The 24,512-nt window shown below is 27.4% G+C and overlaps 3 protein-coding genes and 1 long non-coding RNA gene across 4 annotated transcripts; 2 read left to right on the top strand and 2 right to left on the bottom strand.

Annotated features, from left to right (window-relative positions):
* Positions 1-12,824: 12,824 nt before the first annotated feature.
* On the bottom strand, positions 12,825-15,398 carry LOC126551732 (zinc finger MYM-type protein 1-like). The gene has a single exon (XM_050205783.1). The coding sequence runs from the start codon at positions 15,396-15,398 to the stop codon at positions 12,825-12,827; it is 2,574 nt and encodes an 857-aa protein (XP_050061740.1).
* Positions 15,399-16,690: 1,292 nt separating this feature from the next.
* On the bottom strand, positions 16,691-18,698 carry LOC126551731 (uncharacterized). Its single transcript, XM_050205782.1, has 4 exons — positions 18,603-18,698; positions 18,239-18,341; positions 17,097-18,150; positions 16,691-16,916 (listed from the first exon to the last, which is right to left on the bottom strand). The coding sequence occupies exons 1-4, from the start codon at positions 18,696-18,698 to the stop codon at positions 16,691-16,693; spliced, it is 1,479 nt and encodes a 492-aa protein (XP_050061739.1).
* A 4,244-nt stretch (positions 18,699-22,942) lies between these two features.
* Positions 22,943-23,356, top strand: LOC126552929 (uncharacterized). The gene is made up of 3 exons (XR_007606397.1): positions 22,943-23,108; positions 23,177-23,254; positions 23,324-23,356. It is a non-coding gene; the product is annotated as an uncharacterized LOC126552929 (long non-coding RNA).
* Positions 23,357-23,367: 11 nt separating this feature from the next.
* Positions 23,368-24,155, top strand: LOC126551730 (uncharacterized). The gene is made up of 3 exons (XM_050205781.1): positions 23,368-23,435; positions 23,536-23,747; positions 23,999-24,155. Exons 1-3 carry the CDS (start codon positions 23,373-23,375, stop codon positions 24,153-24,155), a joined length of 432 nt encoding a protein of 143 aa, XP_050061738.1. The 5' UTR covers positions 23,368-23,372.
* Positions 24,156-24,512: the final 357 nt, after the last annotated feature.

Raw genomic sequence — 24,512 nt, 5'->3', positions numbered from 1 at the left:
AGTACACTGACCGAGTCAGGGATTAAAGAGGATGATTTTAAGCACGCGAAGGCGGTCTGGGACAACTTCAAGTGCAAGACGTTGGGCGAGTACAGCGATTTCTATTTAAAAATTGATGTTTTGTTGCTGGCCGACGTTTTTGAAAACTTCCGTGACGTTTGCATGTCCACGTATAATTTGGTAAATTATTTTTATGGTAATTTTAACTGGGTTGAGCCAAATTTAGACGGTTTGAGCGAATTAACCCCAAATCAGCTAGAGGTCATGTATACGAAGTAGATATATCATACCCGCGATACTTGCACGATAAGCATAATGATCTGCCATTCCTACCACAAAATAGCATACCACAAGGCTCAAAAGTGCGGAAACTTATGGCGACGTTTGAGCGTAAGGAAAACTATATTATGCATTATAGGAATCTGCAGCAGGCAATTGATAACAGGTTGATAATTGAAAAGGTAAATATTTCATTTTACATTATTTTAAAATAAATTTTAGATTCTGAACGGAGTGAAGAATGTTATGATTTTACAATGATGTATGTTTTTTTTTTGTGTCTGTGTACAGCATAACTAGTCGATATAATGCTCCAATTTCAAACTATGGGGGTGGTTTCCGATGTAAAAGTGAATATCCTTGGTGCATTATAAAAGTAAAAAGTTAACATTTTCCAATAGTTTTCAAAAAATCGAGAAAAACAAAAAAAAAATTGACGGAAAAACGGGAATTTTTACGCAAATCCAGTTTTCGACCGAATCGATTTTTTTATATGGTTGTAATTCAAAAACTAATCACTGTAAGTACTTGAAATTTTTACCGAATGTTTATGTTAGTGTTATCTATATACAGTTAAATTTTACTTTTTTTGGGTTATTCATAGACCACTGAAATTTTCGATTTTTATGCGAATTTTTTTTTTTGAAATGTCGGTAAAAAAAATTTGGATGACCAAAAAAACTTGAAAATTTAATACAAGGTTCCTTATAAGTTTTTCTTATTGTTGCTAAAAAAATTTAAAAATCGTTAGTCACAATTTTTTTTTATAAGCGTTTATAGTTCAAATTTTTACGAAATCTGTCGAAAACGCGAAAATTTGCAAGTAATTTTGAAGTTGAAAAATCATAAAATTTTTTTCTTTCATAACTAAGTTTTGAAAATTTGGTACAAGGTTCTCCATAAATTTTTCTTCAAATATCTGTAAAAAAAACTCTACCTTATTCAGACAAAAAATTTTTATGAGTGTTTGAAATTTAAATTTTTACAAAACCGCGTTAAATAACGGTTTAGCCTCAAACGATTTTTGATATTTGTTATTATTCAAAAAGTATAAGTCGTAGATACTTGAAAATTTTACCAGTTATTTAGATTGGCATTTTCTTTACGTGATTTAATTTTCAAAATATTTTGAGTTTTTTTGAGCTATTTATAGACAACTGAAATTTTCAATTTTTCTGAAAAATGTTTTTTGAAGTATCGATAAAATTTTTTTGGCCCTATCAAAATACTTGTACATTTTATACAAAGTTCCTCATATGTTATTCTTATAGTGATTAAAAAATTATAAGAATACATAGTCACAATTTTTTTTTATTAGCATTTGAAGGGAAAATTTTGACAAAAATTCGTCAAAATCATGAATATTTGCAAATTATTTTGTAGCTCAAAATTCATAAAATTGTTTGTATTTATATCTAACGTTAAAAAATTCAACACTAAGTTTTCCATAAGTTTTGCTTCAAAAAGCTATAAAGAAAATTTTAAGCGTCATTATAGGAAAAATGTTTTGGGCGTTTGAGTTTAAAATTTTTATGAAATCGGAATATTTGTTTCAAAATAGAATATAATATGACAATATTTAATTATAATATATTCTAGATTGACAAATCATCTCCGTTCAGAATCGTTTTTCGTATACAATGATATCTATCATTGCATTCAAATTTAATCTACCCTAGTCCAAGGTTTACCCCACCCCCTAATGTACAGCAGAGCGGTACCCACTTGCAGACTTTTTTAACTTTTTTTTTTTATATATAGGTACATAGAGTCTTGGAGTTTAGCCAGTCGGATTGACTTGCCAAGTATATCCAGTTAAACACTGAGATGAGGAAGAAAGACAGGAACGAGTTTGAGAAGGATTTTTTTGAGCTCATGAATAATGCGGTTTTTGGTAACTACTGTTTAAACTTTTTTAAACTTTTTTTTCAACTTTTTTTTTCTTAATTTTTTTTTTTTTTTTTTTATTACATGGAAAACGATGCAATCTAAACGTAAGGAAATTAAAATGGAGTTGGTATCATGTGAGCGGCGACTCCAAAAACTTATAAATAAAACTACATTTAAGCATTGCACCAGATATAGCGATACCCTTAGCGCTGTCACTTTGGAAAATAAAATAATCAAATTTGATAAACTTATATATATTGGTAAATATTTACTTTATATTTTATATTATACATTGATCAATAAATTTTTATTTTATTTTCTATAAGATTCGCTGTATTGGACATTAGCAAAACTTTGATGTATGATTATCATTATAATGTGATGCAGAGGCTCAGCGGCTCAGAAGCTCAGGTTCCAGAAGCCCCATTTTACACCTACTCACGTTGTCAAAAACAAGTCGAAATGGTCCGACTTCTCCTCATCAACTACACGAATTGGGTATATATTGTAAGTAGGATATTTTTTTGTCGGATTAAATTTTTTTTCAAGGCCGTAAACATTTATAGACACTCGTGTATTATTTTTTTATATTAGATAAAGGCGTTGGAAAGGAAATGCCTTCTAAATTATATTTGCCTTCATGTTGTCTATAATTGTCACCGATACGACATGCCACCGGGCTCGTTACATGCCTCGCGAGAATTGCCCACTTAAAACATTGCTGGTCTAAATTTTGAGGTTTAATAGTAGCCCGTTTCCTATCAATAAACGCTGGCAACTGTATATATGACGATCCTCCCATCGGCATATATTTATATATAGTCAACAATAACCCGTCTATGCTCTCTAATGTAAACCCGCTCCCTCTACTTGCGTATGTTTCGTTTTCACTTAACAATTTATCAAACGCCCCCTGTATTATCGCCGAAATATCGCTCTCTACAAAAATCTCGACCGCAGATGTTTTAAATGCCCTATTCTCCAATGAATTAGGCACTGATGGTATACTATAGCTGACCTCAAACTTTAAATTGAACTTAATAGGGTGCTTCTGTACCCGTGTTTTTAACAACTGCTTTAATTCGGATTCGAGAGAGCGGAGAAAAACCGTATAATTTTTGATACCCCCCGTATTTTTAGCATAGTACCACACAACTGTTTTCGGGCTTTAGAGGCTAAGATTTCTACAAAACCGGAGGATTGTACAAAATGTATACGCTTTTTTTTTGACCTAGCAGCGAATGAGGTGTTGGCGGTGGAAACGCGTTATTAACAGCGGTAGTATAAGAATCTTAAATTAAAAAAAAAAAAATTGTTAGTCCACGGTGGACAAATAAAATCGTAGTCTTTAAAAAAAAAAAAAAATCTAATTAATTCGATCGTAATAAATAACACTAACCTTTATAAACGTTCTGCACTTCTTTTTCAAAATTTTCCATGGCAGCCATACAAATGTCGTCATCTGACATAATGTTTGAACTGCCGGTTGGAACGACGGGAACAGCAGGTCGGTTAATACGAGGTGCATACTTAATAACACTCTCTTGTTGAGGCCTCAATGTAGCGGGTGCGTGAAGGATAGCTTAGAAAAATATTACAGATAAATTAATATTGAAAGTATAGAAAAAAAAAAAAAATTGTATAAATACCATGAACTTATTTCAAATGTCTCCTCAAGTTGGATTCGTCTTTGAATGTTTTTGCACATACTATGCATCGGTAAAGTATACCAGTATGTGCTTTTTCATGTCTATCTAAACATTTTTTTAACTTAAAAACCGATGCACACAGCTGGCATTTATACATGAAGAAATATATAACGTTAAAAAAATAAAACACTTATAAAACGCAATAACGAAGAGCAGAAGTGTACCAAAGGCAAGATGTTCGTGCAATGAACTGTGACACAATGATCCTGCAATGGTGGACAACAGAGCAAGTGCCCAGAAATCTCAGTGTTTTTTTTTTTTTTGGTGGTGAGAGGGGGTAAATCCGTGTTTTTACTAAAATATTATTTGTTTTTTTCAGCCAATATGTTGTAGGGTGGGGTTATACTCTCCCACAATAACCATCGTCCTATGGGATGTCCTAAAAACCCCTGCATTATATGGCGATCGCATAATACAATACCCATTGTAACAATAAATGGCAAGGTTTGTATTCGTAGAGAACCGTTTTCATATACTATTTTAACCAGAATGTTTGAAATATTTAAATACTAAGTTAAAATAATAAGTCAATTATATAAATGAAAAAAAAATATTTATATTACACTGTACCACACTTGACAATTCATAACTCTCATACATGTCCATAACCTTATTTAATTCCACATTTTCCTGTTCGTTACCCCCCCCCCTCCCTCCCTCCCCCCAGTCGTCGGAAGCGGCGGTGATGGTATTTTCATACCGCTCCATGACCATATTCAGTGTGTGATTTTCGTCCTCATCGTCTTCCCAGGAAAAAGACTTGGTCTCGCATTGTTTAATAATTCCGATAATCAGATTATGAAACTCGCGAGGAGTCTTTAACGAAAGCATGTGTAACATGCTTGGCGACATCGATGACGGGGACAAGTCCGGCGAAAAAGCTTCGGTGGAGTCTAAATAATAACAATTAATTTAATTTTAAAAAAAAAAATAATTTTATTCTTTTAAAATTAATAACTTACTATGGCACTATATGGAACAGTCATACTCTCTAACATTGATGACGGGAATACAGGTGCTTCATCGATTATTTCCTGAATGTTGAACTCATCGTAGTTGTTCGTCATCTAAGAATTAGATTATGTATACTTATAAAATATTTTAATTATTATTGTAAAACCAAATACTTACGTTTAACAGCTTGGACTTGGTGAATTTTTCGTTAGCTGAAGCAATCTTGTACTGCCTTATACGTGGTAAAGTATAAGACTGAATAATCGAAAAGTATGTTTGCTTTTCGTAAAATGTACCTAACAACCCCACTGATAGGGGGTGTACGTTTTTACCTTGAAAAAATGTCCGTCTTTTTCTTAAAATGCGATCTTGATAATAGTTTTCAAAATGACCATCTACCTTAATAAGTTTTTCATGTGACCCATATTATATTTCTTTAAATATATCTGATTTTCGAAAATTTATAGCGGCGCCACCCGCTAGTAGGTGCGGTGTTATTATACACATCTTTGCAAATGACCATCTATCTCAACAATTTTTTTATATGACCCATGTATATTTCTTTAAATACATCAGTTTTGATAATATCTCTCAATGGGATAGAATCGAAGAGGGGAAAATATGAGTAGTATAAATATGGGGCGTCTGGCTCCATTTTTCAGCGGAGATGAAAAAAGTTTGAGGGGGTATGGTCCCCTTGCAGTGTAAGAAATTCCCGCTGTAAAATGGAGCCAGACGCCCCATGGTTTTTCTAACCATTTCTTAGTATAAATATGGGGCGTCTGGCTCCATTTTTCAGCGGAGATGAAAAAAGTTTGAGGAGGTATTGTCCCCTTGCAGTGTAAGAAATTCCCGCTGTTAAATGGAGTCAGTCGCCCCACGTTGTTTCAGGGAAACCATGAGGCGTTTGGCTCCATTTTTATAGGGACACAAAAAATGTTTAAAGCGGAATGTCCTTCTTTCAGTATAAAAAATCTCCCTATTACTTTTACTGAAAATAAAACATGATTAGTTATTAGTTAAACGAATCATTTTCGTTTAAATTTCTGAAATAAATAAAATCATTTTTTTTATTATCATTTTGTTTATTTATTTTAAATTAATTAATAGTATTTAACATCAAGTATTTTAAATAAATCAGTTTTTTAATATTATTCACACTAGTTTTCTTACTTCTCTAGTAAAAGGTACATATTCAACAATGCGATCATGAATTAATAAACAATAAGCAGTTACACCTGTAAGAGATTCCGATGCTTCAATTTCCAATTGCACATCTACTGATGATGCTGTAGCCGAATCGTTCTGTTTTGAAGTATCGATAACTACAATTGGTGCGTTCGATAGAAAAGTAGAGGGACTTAATAAGGGGTTTCGTATATTTTTTCATAGTACGATTCTTGAAACGATGTATACATATCATATAATAAGGTGAAATTATTTTTCGTAAAATCTAAATTCAAGTTATCATATGGATAAGCTATTGAGTTAAGAAATACTTTAACGTTTGTTATATTACAGTGATCAAATATACTACAATCTTTTTTTAACGAATTTTTACGTCCTTTTTGTAATCCAATTATGATTAATCGTGGTTTTTCTAATTTTGATGCTGTCTTCAAGTTCCACACTACTTTTTTTGTGGTTCCGAGTTCAGGATATTCAAAAGTTTCAAAAGATCTGAACGGGATAAACAAACTTTTTTCTTTTTCAATAAGTTTTAATAATTTTAACCTTTCTTCATCATCAACAGTAATATGTGGAACCTTCCAAACTATTTTATTCAAATCAACTTTTCCAGAATTTGTACTTGCACTGGTTATTACCTTTAGAGCGTTTAAATCGTTATGACATCGAGTTAATATTAGTTCTAATCTAGAATTAACTAATATCTTTTTAAAGTCTTCAAATAGACCTAACCAATATTTCAACGGAATGCATGCACTAAATTCTCCATTATTATTTGCTGGGTTTGAACTATTTTTAAAAATCCAACCAGCATTTTCATAACAATTATAATTATCAGGTGTACCTGATAGATAACCTTTTAACGAACTGGTAATACCAAGTACACGTGTTCTATCTACTTCTATTCCATTGATTTCAAGTCGTATTTGATCAAAGAGATAGAAAAAACCGTTATTAGTAAGTTTTACTTTTCCAGCATCTGATACTTGACCTTCTAAATATATAAAGCTTTCATTCAGAAATGGATAAACATCTGTTTGTTGAATTGATATACGTATTTCATCGCTATTATTAAATGAAGTTGTATACGGTGTATATGAATGATATTCGATTTTCGTAATTTTAGAATCGGTTTCAAACGGCGAACTTATATCTAAAATATCACTTTCAGGCATTCTGCTTTAATTTATAACCTAAAGCCTTTAAAATTGTTTTATTTTTCGTTGTTATTTTTTTTACTTATTATTCGATGTTACCGGTACCGCTTTAGTCTTTTGACTAACAAGATTTATTTTATGTAATGGGCTTATATTAAATTTTAATCCCATATTAATATCCGTAACGTTTAATATGTAGATTGATTATTAATTTCTCACCTAAATTGTTTATCGGATTATGATCTTGATCAACTAATTGTATAGTTATTGAATCGATATTTGTTTTATTTAATTTGTAATATATTAGGTTATTTGGTGTTTGAATCAGCTTAGACCCTATGTTCTCACTAGGGGAAAACTCATAAATTGAATGACTTGACATGTGGTTGTTGAATGAACCTTGAGCTATATTACACATTACTTTTATTGAGTTAACACTGATTAAATTTGTCACTTTCTGTGATCGATGACCCTCAATGTGCATATTGTGTGGTTCATAACTTTTTTTTTCAAACCCCAAAAAGGTCCTATACTGTTCTTTACGTTAAAACGTATTATACCATTACTGAATATGGTTGTTCTAAAATCTATTTTATCAATCCCGATATCAAAAGTCATTTTCTCTGTCGATTTTATTCTAAAGTAATCGTTATCATAATTAAAGTCATCTATTTGGGTCAAAATTTGATTTTTAATATCCTTAATATCGTAACACCCCCCCTTTTCAGTGTGATAGAACAGATTGGAATTTATTATTATTTAGTAAACGATCGGGGTTTTCTAAATATATTTCGAAGTTGTTATTAGTTTCGTTTATGTTTGCAAATGTATTATATGTTTGCAAATTTAACAAAGCAATTTCCGAGTCATCGTATACATCAATTGGTGGACAATAATGTACAGATAATGTGGTTGTATTACCAGATAAACTTAAAGTAACTGATTCTTGCATTGTAAAAAATTAAGACATAAATGTCACAATTAAATGAATTAAAATCTTGATAATTTGTGTAGTTATATTTAATTTTGTTTCCTTTAAAATAGTTTTGTAGTTCAATCGGTGGAGGTAAATCACCGAAGCTATCAAGATATTCAACCTTATCTTTAATTTTATAAAACGCTACCCAATGACTTCCATTACCGGAAGATACGTCTAAGTTTAATATACCACATTCGATTGCGAGAGGTTTTTTAGGTAAGTTATCACGTGAAAATACTCCGCGGAAATGACTGATATTAAACTTTGTAACGTATTTTATAATATCTCTAGAAGTTAGTGGTCTGTTAGGTAGCGTATCATCAGTTTTTTTTCCTTGATCCATTATTATTTAAATATAATCCATTACCTTTCTTTCTTTTTGAATTTTGTATTGCATTATACACACTGGCACTTCCAGACATTAAACTACCAAGTGCTGATAATCCTGCAAAAATAGGTATTAAGGGAATTGCACCACCTGTCTGACCTGGTGTTAAAATCAACCTTTTACCAACATTTTTTTTTTTAACGTTTTTTTTTTTCGCTAACATTATACCATTTATTTTTATTTTTGTAGTACGTTTCCGTTTACGTTTACAACCCATTCCTATTTTTCTTTTAGCTTTCATTGCGTTTATTACGGTGTACGCAACGATTTTCTATTTCTAAGTGTATCTTTTGCTTTATCTTTCCCAAGCCCGAAGTTCTAACACTTTATGTCTATCTTCTAAATGTTTTCTAGTTGCATGCAAATATCGTGATCGTAACATGCAGTATCCAACGGCTTTATTCCTTTATCAACACAATCTAGTCACTTTTTTTAATTTTGCACCATGTCAACAATACTAATAGTTTGAAATACGAACTTCAAACGGATGACTATTTATAAGTGAGTTTACAAATCCTTTACCAGTCTTACCTGATTTACACTTATGAGTTGAACGTATCATTTATAACTGATTATAAAGTAAAAATGCATGAGTATTTATACGAAAAAATGAACTTGATTGAGCAGAAAGATAAATTAGATATTACAAATGTTGATGTTCAGATAGAAAAAAACCATCAAAACATGGATCATTATTACCTGATACCATACGTGCTATATTAGTTGGTTCTAGTGATTCAGGAAAAACAAATATAATGTATAATTTAATTACCCATGAAAACGGGTTAAGATTTGAAAATATTTATCTATACTCTAAAACCTCAAATCAAAAAAATATGTTTTGTTAAAAAAATAATAGATGATAATATAAAAGGTGCTAATTTTTTCATTTTTACAAATGCTGATAAAGTTATAAAACCAAACTTAACTAAAAAAAATTCCATTATAATTTTGATGACGTTATATGTGGTCCGCAGTCAGTAATCAGAGAATACTTCTCAATTTGTAGACATTCAGGTGCTAGTTCAGTATTTTATTTAGCACAAACATATTCTAAAATAACAAAACAGTTAGTAAGAGATAACTCAAATTTTTTAATAATACTAAAACAAGACAATACAAATTTACGACATATATTCAATGATCATTCGTCTACAGATATGGATTTCATTGAATTTCGGAAAATTTCCCATTTATGTTGGAATCATAGTGATTATGGGTTTATGGTTATTGATAAAACTCGGGAAATGATGAAGGAAGATATAGATGTGGTTTTCATACTTTTATTAAAATAAAATAAATGTAAGTATAAATATAAATATAAAGTATAACTGAAATTATATACATTGTGTTGTCAATAGTCATACGATACAGTTATATTCACATTATTATTTGAAATGATTAAAGAAAAAGTTTTATTGGAAAATTTAATAACCTCAAAAAAAAATATAAAACGAAAAATAATGGAAATGAAACGTGGTATCATAGATTCCGACAACTATTTTCGTGAAGCATTTAACCAATAATAGAACCATTGAGCAACCAAACAGAAAAGAATACACAACCGGCTGATGAAATAAAACCGGAAACTTCAGACGTTAGTGATGATGATAATGATAACGAATTAAATTCATCATTTTCAAATTTTTTCAATAAACGTCCAACATCAAAACGATATGATAAATCATATGGTATGTATTATGATAAAGCCAGTGATTCATATAAAATAGGAGGCTACTCTGTAACTTTTAGTCATGGTAACTTACAGTTATTTAATAAATACTATCCATGGACTGAAGGACTATGGTCTTTACTATATGAGAAAGAACCAAAAAATACAACTCTACAAGATATGGAATCTTATTACGACATTTTAAAAACTTCACGAGCTCATTTAAATGCAGATGGGAAACCTAAAACCTCAAAGTTTCATAAATGGACGAATGTTGTAAAACCTCTATACGATAGAATGAAAAATGAGGAAAAGCAATTAAACGAAGAAATAGATAAAATTAATAACTCAAGAACTCCTCGATTAAGTTTATCACAAATTACCGATCATTTATCTAGATCTAACACTAAACGTAGTAATATTCATAATAATACAACTATACCAAATGATCCATTTGAATTTCGTCCAACAGCAAACAGTTCTATGACTACAGATCCAAAGAATGAAAAAATGTTTAATTTTACTGCAACCCCAAAGGTTAAGAGAGGTTCTGGTTTATATAAAGATGTAATACCTCAAACACAATTAGTTTATTATGACGATCCGAATGAACTAGTAACTAGATTAAATCTTCTAACATCATCACAAAATGTTGGTAATACTGGTGTCAATAATGAAATTATATCAATTTTAGAAGAATTACGCGTGAGAAATATTATAGTATAATGACAATCTTAACCAGTTTAGCTGAGGAGTTACATGGACCAGCGAGAAAAATATTTCCTAGACGAAGCGTAGTAACACGGTTTAAAGATGATCTCTGGCAAGCTGATTTAATAGACATACAACCACATTCTAGACAAAATAATGGTTTTAAATTCATTTTAATTATTATAGATACATTTACCAAGTATGTGTGGGTAGAAGCACTAAAAAATAAAACAGCAAAGGAGTGTACAAAAGGTATAATAAAAATATTAAAAAAAAATCAACCAAAATTATTACAAACAGATAACGGAACAGAATTTTACAATAATGAATTTCAAAGTATAATGAATAAGTATCATATTAGACATAGCAGTATAAAGGCTGGTATGGTTGAACGCGTTATAAGAACAATAAAAAATAAAATTTACAAATATTTTACATCAACAGGTTCATGGAATTGGATAAATTCAATTTTTAAATTAGTATATAATTATAATAATACAAAACATTCAACAATAAAATGTTCACCACACGAAGCTCGGATCAATCCGGTTACAATTAAAAGAAAAACATTACAAATTAATACATCAAATAAACTTAAATTTAAAATTAATGACAAAGTAAGAATATCTAAGTATAAACATAATTTCAGTAAAGGTTATACACCAAATTGGTCAACAGAAGTGTTCACTATTTCTAAAATTTTAAATACAGATCCATTAACTTATCAACTAAAAGATAGTTCAAATAATATAATATTAGGCTGTTTTTATACACAAGAATTAAAAAAAAACATTTTTTTCCGATACCTTTCTCATTCAACGTATTATAAAAAAAAATAAAAACAAATTATATGTTAAATGGTTAGGTTTTAACAACAGTCATAATTCGTGGATTGATGTAAACGATACTTTAAAATAGTAAATAAACGAAATGTATCAATCAATATTTATTATTTTAATTGTATAAACCATTTTATTATTACAATGTTTGGATCTATTTCATTTTTATGTTAATTTATTTTTTAATTGATTACCGAATGTTATAATTAAATTAAATCCGTTAATTTTTTTATTACCATATCCCTACTAATCTGGCAATCGATGTAAAACTTTGTCTAAAATAAAATAGAGTTCACTGAGATTTTCAATATCGATTTCTAATTTGGAATTATAGGTTTTGAACGAATATTCTAGGTTTGTTCATTCTGAAAAATTTAATGTTATACTGTTTAGCTAATTGTTTAAACATGCATTTTAGTAATAAAAATAAAAATAATGAATAAATAACGTTTTTTGTTTTTTTTAAAATTGTATTTATCCTATATTTTATTTTATTAATATTATTATTTTTATTGAATACTATATCAATTTTACATAATTAAAAAAAATAAAATAAACTATTTTTTTAAACGATAGTGACCATATGCAATAGTATTCAGGGCCGTCGTTATGTTTTGTGAGGCCTCAGGCAATATCTAAATTGCGAAACGCGAGGCCTCATATATTATTATAGAATAAAACCAATAATATTTCCTATCAATAATAGTAATAATACTATGAAAATTAAAAAGCATGGATAGCGTTTATGATTTAGGGAGCATAGCCCTCTGACTATATACCTGCGTCTATTTATGATCAAAAATGTATAATTATACCTAATATCTCTGTAAAATTAAATCCAACAGGTACGCAAATTTGATTATGGTAAGACATCTTGTTTTATTTATATAAAAAAAAAATTTCTTTAATAAAAAATGTAATTACCTACAATGGTAAACTTTAAATAGAACATAATGTATAATACATTTTAAAAGAATTAATTATACATTTTATTGCTTGTACTATACATATAATAATTATACTTTAAGAACAAAAAAATGATGGATCATGATGCAAAATTAAAACATTTTTTTTCTGGATTTTTTAGCTGCAAAATCATCAATTATTGAGTCGAAGTTGAGTTCTGAAGCCATTTCATTTTCTATGGATAGCATTGCTAATCCTGATAATCTGTTTTGCGTCATTGTGTTTCTTAGATATGTTTTTATAAGCTTTAGTTTTGAGAATGATCTCTCAGCACTAGCAGAAGTAACTGGAATCGTCAAAATGATTCGAAGAGCAATTGAAATATTAGGAAAACAACTTCGAGCTTTTTTTGTCACTTCCAATGCTTGTAACGCTGTCATGTTTTCTTCAATCATACTTCGAAATAAAATTAATTCTGTATACAAATCTACCGCTTCAATATCTTTTGAGTCACCATAAGACAAAATATTTTGTAAATCTTTACAGTGTTTCATTAAATCTTCATCATTTAATTCTTTTAAATTATTTATATTAAATAAAAAACCGAAGTTCTCTTCATACCACCTAAATTGTATAAATCTTTCTTCCATTGAAATAATAGCCTGGTCTAGAATAACAATAAAATAGTCTTGTTTAAATGTATCTTCACCATTATTTCTATGTAAGTCATTATTGCTCTCATAATCAAACATTTTTTTAGCTTTTTTAGATCTTTTTTGAGTAAATACTGGTTCAATATCGATATCTTTTGCTAATTCATTAGCTGTAATTTTTGCATTTTCAAATCCATGACAATTTGTTCTGTATTTTTTTAAAAAATCTAATAAGCTATTCAACATACTTGTCGATATTTGCAAATTTGTATTTATAGATTGTAATGACTTGCTCACCATATTTACTTGCACTAAAATGTCATACCATATAACTAGGCTTAAAATAAATTCATAGTCACCAATTCCATGACTAACTAAAGAATTGGCTTCACTCTTAGTTTTAGGGTCATTTGTAACTTCTGAAACCTCTTCTAATGCTTTTATAACTCCAGGTATTTGATACCGAATAGCTTTAATGCTTTCTACTCTACATTCCCATCGAGTTTCAGACAAGGGTTTTAGTGTAAGTTCTTGGCAATGTTTTTTTAAAATACTCCAACGTTTTATTGAAGAAGAAAACAAACAATATATTCTTTGTACTGTTCCAAAAAAACTAATTGCCTTTGTGGAACTTTTGGAAATATCTCCTAGTAATAGATTTAAATTGTGTGAAGCACACGGAGTAAAAAATGCTCTAGAGTTAAGTTGTTTGATTCTGGACTGTACACCTTGATATTGTCCCTTCATATTTGATCCGTTGTCATACCCTTGTCCACGGCAGTCCAGAAGGTCAATATTGTATTCTTGTAATTTTGAAACAAGTAAGTTTGTTAAATGTAAACCAGTAGTTGATTCAACGCTTATGAAATCTAAAAAATATTCTTCGATTTTTGGTGCTAAAGTTTCGTTTTCTAATTCTAAATTAACTATTCGAATAATCAATGAAAGTTGTTCTTGGTGACTTACGTCCGGGGTGCAATCCATCATGATTGAGAAATATTTTGCGCTTTTTATGATTTTAACTATATTTTCACGTACTTTACTCGACATTTGTTCTATCAATTCGTTTTGAATTTCTGGTCCAAGGTAATGATCATGAGTTTCTTGATTATTTATTCTTCGAATGTGTTCTGCCATGACATCGTCGAATGATGCCATCATTTCGATAAGTCCAAGGAATTTTCCATTATTTTTTATACAGACTTTATCAGATGAACCTCTAAATGCGTCATTGTGTTTAGATAAAAATTGCACGGTACATATAATTCTTTTAAGTACATTGCGCCAGTGGTTCTTTTCTTTTTCTATCATCGCTAAATGTTCTTTGTCAATTGTTTGTGATGACAATAATCTTGTTTTAAGTTCCAACCAATCTTTAAGTGATTGACAATGATTAATCGATTGTTCATGTATTTTAAGAGAATAACTTATATTTTTCCAATCGTTGATACCGTTTAAAGATAAACCACTAGTACAATTTTTTTTTAAAAAGAGTTTGCAGCAAAAGCAGTATACACAATCCTTTTTATTCGAATATACTAACCATTCTCTATCGACGCGTTCACCGTTAGACATAGTTCGATAGAAATGATAAGAAGTAAACTTTCTTGGTGGGTTTTCACTATTAACAGGAAACTCTTGATGTGGATTTCTTTTTACGCCTAAAGATAAAATTTCTATTCGAATATGATGAGTAATTTCTAAAGGCCAACATCCAGGATCACTTAAGTCATAAACACGTCTATCGTTCAAAATATTATTTGTTTCTTGAACATCAAGAGGTGGTGTAAGATTTTTAACATTTTCTAACCCAGTAATATTTTCATTTATATTAGTCACTTCTCTAACTTCACAATCCATATTTGTGTTTTTTATTCCATCATTTTTATTAACCAAGTTTCCACTAGTTCCACAAGTTTCTACTCCATCCAATAAATCTTTATTTTTTTTACTGATAAACTTTTCAAAACATCCACGTTGTTTTTGCATGAATGCTTCAACTTTTGCTTTTTTCAACCGCTTTTGATGACCTGAAGGATGTGATCTAAATTTATCACGATCACGACTAGCCATAATTACCAATTATTAATAAATAATTTCTTGTGTTTCTGTAAATTATAATATGTACCTAAGTATCAATTTTTAACCTAATTGGATCACTTAATTATAATTAAATATTAATCTTTAGTTATACGTTATTTAAGTATTAAGTTAAAAATATGGATACTATACAGGGCCGAATTTAGACTTCCGGATTCCCAAGGCAAATATTTTTTTGATACCCCTAGTAGTCAATAAATTAAAAATACCAATTCATTTAAATATATCAATAATATTAAAATAATTGTATTAAGATAAACATAAAACTATAGAAGTGCGTTTTACGGGTTACGCAGAAAAAGGAATAATCGGTACATACTATTATGTAATATATTAAGTGAAAATGTTAAAACGCTAGCCGCATGAGTCAATGCGATTCGCGATTTAGCCAGTGTACCCAGAGTAACTAATTTTATAATAGTTGAGAATTTAAAAAAATAAAAAAAAAAAAAACAGGATACTGGTAAAAACGCAATCCATTTAACGTTAATTAAACATGATTTTCTTCAATACAAAAGGTACTCAAATACTTTTATTAAAACTAATTATTTTAATAACTACACATTGCTTAATTATAGTAATAAACGTCGGTTATACACCTATACAAATAATATAAATTATGTACTTACATAATGAATCCAGATCTATTTGCAGCAACTGACGAAATAGAAATGAGAAATAACTCGTCCAATTTTATTGATTTAATATTATATTATAGAATAAAAAACACATATAAATAAATATATATGTAAAACTATTAGCTTATTGCTATTAATATCCGCGTGCGTACAGCGCGACGTATTGTCGTAACAGCGATAATATTATTCTTATTATCTAGAGTGTGGGCTACAAGACGTCTACAAAGATAATAATCAACTAAAAAATATAATGTTTTGTACTACATTAAATTTAAATTATTCTACAAAACCCAATATAAATTAAAACTCAACAGTATTATATTTTTCATTATACAAAATACAAATGTACATTTTATAATCATTCAATTAAAAAAATAATATCACTTCAAAACTAAAAAACTGTATTATTTTGCTGTCAAGTGTAAATTTCGAGGCCCCTACAAACGCGAGGGCCGCGAGGCCCTAGGCAAATGCCAGCTCTGCCTACCCTTAACGACGGCCCTGATAGTATTAATACCATCACGCATAATAATCCTTTTATCGTCATTCGCACTAAGAGCATTTTTTATCTATAGATTTAGAATAAACAAAATGGTGTTTTGATTGTATAAAATTCATAGATTTACATTATTGTTGACTAGCTGAATTATTGATATATGCATTTAATATATTTAAATATTCGTCAAACTTCATGTGATTATTAATAACATATTTTTTAACACCCTTAGCTCTTTTTACTTCATCTTTATTTGTTTTATATGCATAGAGTTTAGGACGTAAAGTAATAAATTCTAATAAGATTTCAGATTTTAATTCGTCTTTAAAATAACCTGGTTGATTTTTTCTACGATCACTAGAACAATAGTGATTTTTCGGATAATTTCAAGTATCAAAGTAAGAAAATAATTTTCGTTTTATGTCATCGAAAAAGTTAGAAGTTCTTATTTCGTAAACTAACGAATCAGTATCTGAATACACAATGTTAATTTTATTTCTATACATATTTTTCATTACATTATAATGAAAATCATACATTATCGACTTTGAAATATCCAATATTGCAAATCCTACATATATAGGCTTATCAAATTTAATTTTTTCCTTATTCATATGAATAGCCATTAAATTTTTTGTGTATATAGTTCGATCTTTAAATGTTGTTTTCGACATTAATCGATGTGCTTTTTTTTCGTTAGATACTAGAAACATTGACATACGTTTTCTTACATTTTCCATACATTTTCCATAGACACTATTCACTAACAGTTTCCAGAATTGTCGTTCAAACTCATTCCTTGACTTAACCCTCATATTTGTACATAAATTTATATATGGTGCCATCCAACGAGATTGTGAAAAACGCAGAATCCTATGAACTTTTTTCACTTTTAATCCATTAACGATGGCCTGTTTCAAATTTCTATAGTGAACTACATAATTCAATTTCGATTCTAATGTTGTTAATAGTTTTTTTACTTTTGAATTGGGAGGACATTTATTCTCAGGTAAAAATGGGAAATCATTATGATTGTCATGTAATTGTTTTGGATAAATAACATCTACTTCTAAAATATAACCATATTCAGCATCATCTTCAATTTGTGTTATATCTATTGTCAAATCGTTAAACCATTCAAAATTTTTATGAGGTAAAGCAGATAGCATTGATTTTCCATATAGATTTACACAGTCCAAGTAAGCTAACCACATTACAGGTTTGTTTGAATCATAATTAATATTTTGAATATTAGGAATATTAGCTTTTACATGTCTTTTAACTGAATGACAAATTCCACCACGTAATCCGTTCTCCAGAAAAATTTGAATATCATACTGTTTAAGCCGTTCTAATTTAACATTAGTATGTTTTAACATACAATCGAATGCAAATCCTGGAGCGGTCATAAAATGTGAACCATCGAGTTTAAGTGTTTGTAAACAAAGATCTCTAAAATTTTCAAAAACATCAGAAAGTAAACATACATCTGTTGCTAAGTATAAGTCACTATATTCTCCTAATGTTTTTATATTAAATTTTTTCCAAACCTTATGAGCATGCGCATAATCTTCATCACTAATATCTTCATCTTTTAATGAATTATAAAAAAACTGTTTTGTGGTAAACAAGTTTCATTTAATTTATTAGGATGGTCAATATATTCATAAGGAAAACACCTTTTCGTGTAACTAAATTTAATGTCGACAAAGAAAATATTTTTAATGTTTCTCTATATCTAGTTTTGTCTTCAGATAAATTATCAGCTAGTGAAACTAGACTCTGACATAAAACGAAATGTATCAATAATTTTATATTGAATTTATCTTGAATAGTTTTACTAAATGATATATATTTTTCTGATGAATTAGGTATTACATGAATATCATTTTCATTACAACCAAGTTCACGAACAATAAAATGACTGTCATAGACTAAGTTATGAAAGTATATTGGAATAAATGAAACATTAGTTAATTCAAAATTACAATTTAAACAAACAGCTGATCTAAAACGTCCTGTAAAATGATTATGATCTCTTACTTTAAATAAATTATCGTTTTTAAATGATTTGAAGCAGCATTCACATAATCTAGCATTTTGAAATTTATGCTCTTCATCAACAGTTAATTTGTCCATGGGTATATTTATCTTATAAAGATTACACACTTTTGAACCTATATCTATCATTGTCTTTATGAAATGTTTTGCTGCATTACGATTTCTATAAACATGAAGTTTTGTTGGAATTTTATATTTTTTTATTAAATATTTAGGTATAATGTCATAATCTATTTTTACGTAAAACGCATAACTCATAGGTTTATGTTTATGAGTTATCAATGTCTTAGTTTTAATGTCTTGGTTGTTTATTATAGGTTTTAAATAACATTCAAAATCAGAATAAATTACTATAGGTATTCGTTGAGATCTTTTAAAATTAATCTTTTAAAATTTTTAAAATAAATAGTATCGTCATCACCGTTATCAAACATTACAGGTCTTCCAAGTTTATGTTTTCCACAAATTTTTTTATGTTTTTTTAACCCATCAATACCCCATAGTTTGAATTTACAAGGAATATTACTAAAAACTGTAAAACATCTTTTACATATAATTAATTTAGATTTATGTTTCGTCTTTTGATTACGAATAAGTCTACAAAAATCATTAATAAAACAATAATGTGACGTTATACCATTATTAATTAAAAGCAGATCGAAATGGTTTTTACTTTCCACATTATTCATATATAATGGGAAAACAACATTTTTATTATCTAAACTAAAAAATTAACTGATACATTATTTAAACGTTCAAATGATTTAATTTGATTAACTGGTGTCGGAAAATCGATACAATGAAAATTTAATCTACTTTTTTTTTCAAGTATTTTAAAATATTGATTACTAAATTTAGTTTTATCTGAACGAGTATTATATTTTGTTAAAATTGCATATTTGAAACATTTGTTATCATTATTTTTTACATTTATAACAGCTTTCTTATTCCTTATACATTCTGGTAAAATTACATAAGAAGATCCGGTTAAAAGGTTTACAATATTGATTCTTAATTGTAATGCATCAATTGAATATAAACTCCAACCACTTCCTTTAGTTACAAAATTACTTTCCTCTTTGTTAATTTTATCAAACATTTTTTTTAATAAATTTTCGAAATTTGAATTTGTATATGCCAACACACTCACTGTTTTAAATGAAATATCTCGGTATTCCTGTGTTAACACAGTCGAGATATAAGTTAAATTTAATACTAGTTTGTTGTGTCATTTTTTTTAATTTACAAACAATCATTTCAAAACCGTAGTCAAAAAATTGATTAAAGTCTATGAAATTATAATCGTTTTTTAAAACAAACGTTTTTGAACATTTTTTAAACCGATTTAATTGAATAAGTCCGCTTCCAATTACGTTCATACGTGTTCTTTTTGATATTACATTTCGTTGTATTTTACTGTAATTAAAAATAAATACATAATAATAATAATAATAATAATATAAAATTTACCATTAAATAACAATAAATAAATTATTATTACTAAATAAAAAAAACGTATTAACCATTTATGCTTATTAAGTCATTATTTATTATTATTACAATCAATAGCGTTGACCATTGAACGATCGAGGTTAATTTTTAAAATATTACCGTGTTACTAATTACGATCTATTGTTATTAAAGATAAGTCAATATAATTTTATTATTTTATTTAATATGAACTGATAATATTGCTTTTTTATACATAAATAATTAACTTGTAGGCTATAACTTTAAGCTGATCTGGTTTTTTTTTTTTCAAAATTTTTTTAGTATCAAATCTCTGGTTATATATATATATATATATATATATATATATATATTATATTCATTAATCTTATTTATCCATCAAGTGATATTATGAAAGGTCGTTCTCAATGTCGTTTAATTTTAGATTTAATGTAAGTCTGCGATATAGCTGTAGAAATTAAGTATTAAATCGACATGTTAATATTTGTTAAAATGAAAATCGATTGTAATTATTTTTAACGGATGAGGTTAATTGTTCAATATTAGTATAATGTAAGAACTTATATTATTTTATTATTTTACTTAATATAAACTGATAATTGTTTTTTATACATAAATAGTTGAAAATACATTTCGTTAATTTTACATCACTAACTGCATCGTGTATATAAGTTATATCATGGTTTTGATTACAAATTGAATCATGAGTTTCCTTCAACGATAAAAATCTACCATTTTTAATTATATAACCTAATTTATGGTTTAATATAATTTCATTACTTTTAAAATTAATTAATTTTAAATAAAATACTCTATTATTATCAGTATCGTATGCAGTCATATTCAACATTATATTTGTATTAAAACCTAATCTTTGTAAAATATTTTTATCTGAATTACCATTCCATAGTAAAATAATTGCATTTTGGTTATTAAAATCAAGATAGTTTTTTAAAAAGCTTGTAGTTAGGTTCGACGTTTTTGATTTCATAGCTAAATGTAATTCATTTAATATAACTTGAAGCTGATCTGGTTTCTTTTCAAAAATTTTTAGTAGCAAATCTCTAGTTTTTATATATGAATAATTATTCATTAATCTTATTCTTCCATCAGGTGATATTATTAAAGGTCGACCTCGTAGACGAATAATTTCAGATTTTACGTGAGTCTTTGATATAGCTGCAGAAATAAGTATTAAATCTGTACGTTGATAGTTGCTGAATTCAAAATCAATTATAATTATTTTTTTTTTGGTTTTTGCCTGTAATTAAACAACATCAATTAATAGTATCATAGTATATTTTATCTATGTTACTAAAAATATTTTAATAAAAATAAAATACTGATTTCATAATTTTTTTATTTTATATAAATTTAGATTATTGAATGTACTTTATATATTTTATTGATTTATTTTTTTTATTTATGCGTAATATGAATTTATTTGATATTAAATATTTCATTATTCATCTGATTTTTATTTCACTGAAATTTTGAAAAATATTAAAACATATTTTTTTTATAATCAATATATAAATATTTTATAGTCACATAACTTATTATTTTTTAAAAAATATATAAAAAAATAAAAACAATCATATCTTTTATATTTATTCACTAAGACTAGCAGATTCACCATGCAGCTTAATTAATCTATAATGATAAAACAATATTCAAATAAAATAATAATTTTCAATTTTGATTTTATATCATATATTTTTTAATCTGATCGTGTTTTACTATGCCATACTTTAATAAGTCATATTTATTAACTTTTATTATATAATATATATATATATTAAATATTGAGTTTGAATTCAACCAATTTTATTTTTTTATATTTTATTCATTTTATTTATATTTCATATAATACGTATGTTTTCATTTTATTTTAAATATTTCATAATTAATTTTGATTTTTATTTCACTGAAATTTTGTAAATTATTAAAACATATTTATTTATAATCAATAATATAAATATTTTATAGACACATAACTTATTATTTTTAAAAAAAATATATAAATAAATATGATCATATCTTTTATATTTGTTCACTAAGACTAACCGATTCACTAGCAGCTTAATTAATCTATAATGATTAAACAATATTCAAATAAAATAATAATTTTTAACTTTGATTTTATATCATATATTTTTTAATCTGATCGTGTTTTACAACTTTTATTATATATATTAAATATTGAATTTGAATTCAACCAATTTTATTTTTTTATATTTTATTCATTTTATTTATATTTTCATATTATACGTATGTATTAATTTATATTTTAAATATTTCATTATTCATCTGATTTTTTATTTCACTGACATTTTGTAAATTATTAAAACATATTTATTTATAATTAATTATATTTGTATTTTATCTTACTTATTGTTTTGCTGCATAGTTTGATGAATACCTCGGTCCATGTTGTTGCGTTGAATAAGTAGGTTTTAGTTTATCAATTAAAAATGAATTAAGAATCAAACTGTTTCTTCAAATTAATATTGTATTTAATTTAGATTAATTATTAATAAAACTTAACTAATATCAAAAACCTTGCTTGATGATAGTGTTGTAATAAAGTCAGCGACTTACACAAGTACTGAAAGACTGAGGATAATAGACTATAACCTACTCAAGAGCACTTTGTAAATGACTATAAGTCTAAAAACATTGAATGATTATGAACCAGATTTATAGTCTGATCCAGTGGTGTGATATGTGATCACGCCATATTTCACTTTGATCACAGATATTTTTTATAGATTAGGTAAAAATATGATCACGCATATTAAACTTTGACTACAGTAATTTTTTTATAGAATAGGTAAAACTATGATCACCATATGATACCACAACCTTACAAATCTGTATATAAGTGATCAGTAGACATTGATTATAGTTAGTGTTAAATCTCAACATTGTCTATAAATTTTATGTTTCGTCGTTTCATACCGTAATATATCCGTTTGCTACAAGTCGATAACAAACCAAGTAACACAATTTGATCAGGTAAATGTTTTTTAAACAATCTGTTATATTAAAAATTAAACTTATACTGATTATCATTTTTATTTAAGGTATATTTAATATATATAAAAAATAATATGTCGTACTATACTAATGTATCTGCAGGCGAAAGCTCTTCAAATGATGATGTAAGTACCTATACCTATTTGTTTATGTATGTGTGTGTATGATATTAATATATTATTATTAAATAATAGAATGAAAGTAGTATGCTATCAACACTATCATCTTTTAAAACCGGTAAAAATGCAGAATAAAAAAAGAAAAAATGATACTGAACCAAAAGTTAAAATGTCTAAGGCTGGAAAGGTAATAATTTGTATTGTATTATTTTTTTAAATATTACACACACACACACACAAAAAACCACACACATTCATTTTTAATATAAATATATATGAATGTATAGCAGCGAACAGAATCAATAGAGACGTACAAGGATGCCTTAGCTAGTGTAATTTCGAAAGGAAATATTGAAGATAACGTTTCTAACTCAATAACATTGACGAAAGGAAATTACACGTATACGATTCGGTGTCCAGTAGCGCCAAAATGCGATGACTACTACGTCATTCAACATTATAAAACTAGTGTTATAAAGGACATTCCGTCACTTGAAAGGTAAAAACCATAATAAAAAAAACCAATGATTAAATGATGAACTATAGTTAAACAACAGCGATACAATCATTTATTGATCACCAGATTATTTTTTTAATTTGACCGTTACCTATTATTATTCAACACAAATAAATTATTAAATTCTAATTAAAATAATAAGATTGAGGATTTTATCGTTGATATTTAACTATAACATGATTAAATAATAAAACATATTACGAATATTATTAAATAATGATTTTTTATAATAGATGGAAACATTCTGAAGCTAGTGTGAAGTTGTACACTAGCAATAACTTTCCTGCTGATAACGAAATATCGATCAAAATAAATGAACTTATTCGCACAATTTTAAATCGATGTTCATCGGATCCGAAACGGAAGATTGTGAAAAACAGTAAAAAATAAAAATGCAAATATATTATTATGTAAAAATTTTTTATTGGTAGTATAAATTATGACATTTAATAAAATTATTAAAATTGATAAAATTAATTAATTTAATCTTATTCTTTTACTATATATGAAATCAATTCTTAGAGTAATTATAACAATTATAATGGTATAAAGTTCAATACAAATTTTATTTTAAATCGTCATTAAATCATATAATATCATATCTGATAGTGAATTATTGTGGAATTGAAGTATTTCATATATAAAACAAGAATCATCGTTCTGTATACAACACATGCCAAAGTCAAAATTTTGAATATACTGATTAGTAAAATCATTTCGCTGACAAGATGATGGTAGAATATTGAT

The sequence above is a fragment of the Aphis gossypii genome, chromosome X, assembly GCF_020184175.1.
Source record: "Aphis gossypii isolate Hap1 chromosome X, ASM2018417v2, whole genome shotgun sequence".
NCBI lineage: Eukaryota > Metazoa > Arthropoda > Insecta > Hemiptera > Aphididae > Aphis > Aphis gossypii.
This window is presented reverse-complemented; position numbering and strand designations above follow the sequence as displayed.

What these genes read in the sequence shown, in the direction of transcription:
- LOC126551732 (XM_050205783.1), bottom strand. Translation starts at nt 15,398, where the DNA reads ATGGCTAGTCGTGATCGTGATAAATTTAGATCACATCCTTCAGGTCAT.
- LOC126551730 (XM_050205781.1), top strand. Translation starts at nt 23,373, where the DNA reads ATGCAGAATAAAAAAAGAAAAAATGATACTGAACCAAAAGTTAAAATG. An exon ending in AAATGTCTAAGGCTGGAAAG is followed by an intron (nt 23,436 to 23,535) that starts GTAATAATTTGT and finishes ATGAATGTATAG; the next exon opens with CAGCGAACAGAATCAATAGA. An exon ending in GACATTCCGTCACTTGAAAG is followed by an intron (nt 23,748 to 23,998) that starts GTAAAAACCATA and finishes TTTTTATAATAG; the next exon opens with ATGGAAACATTCTGAAGCTA.
- LOC126551731 (XM_050205782.1), bottom strand. Translation starts at nt 18,698, where the DNA reads ATGGACAAATTAACTGTTGATGAAGAGCATAAATTTCAAAATGCTAGA. An exon ending in AAAACGATAATTTATTTAAA is followed by an intron (nt 18,342 to 18,602) that starts GTAAGAGATCAT and finishes GTTTTATGTCAG; the next exon opens with AGTCTAGTTTCACTAGCTGA. An exon ending in AAATTTAGTTACACGAAAAG is followed by an intron (nt 18,151 to 18,238) that starts GTGTTTTCCTTA and finishes ATTCATTAAAAG; the next exon opens with ATGAAGATATTAGTGATGAA.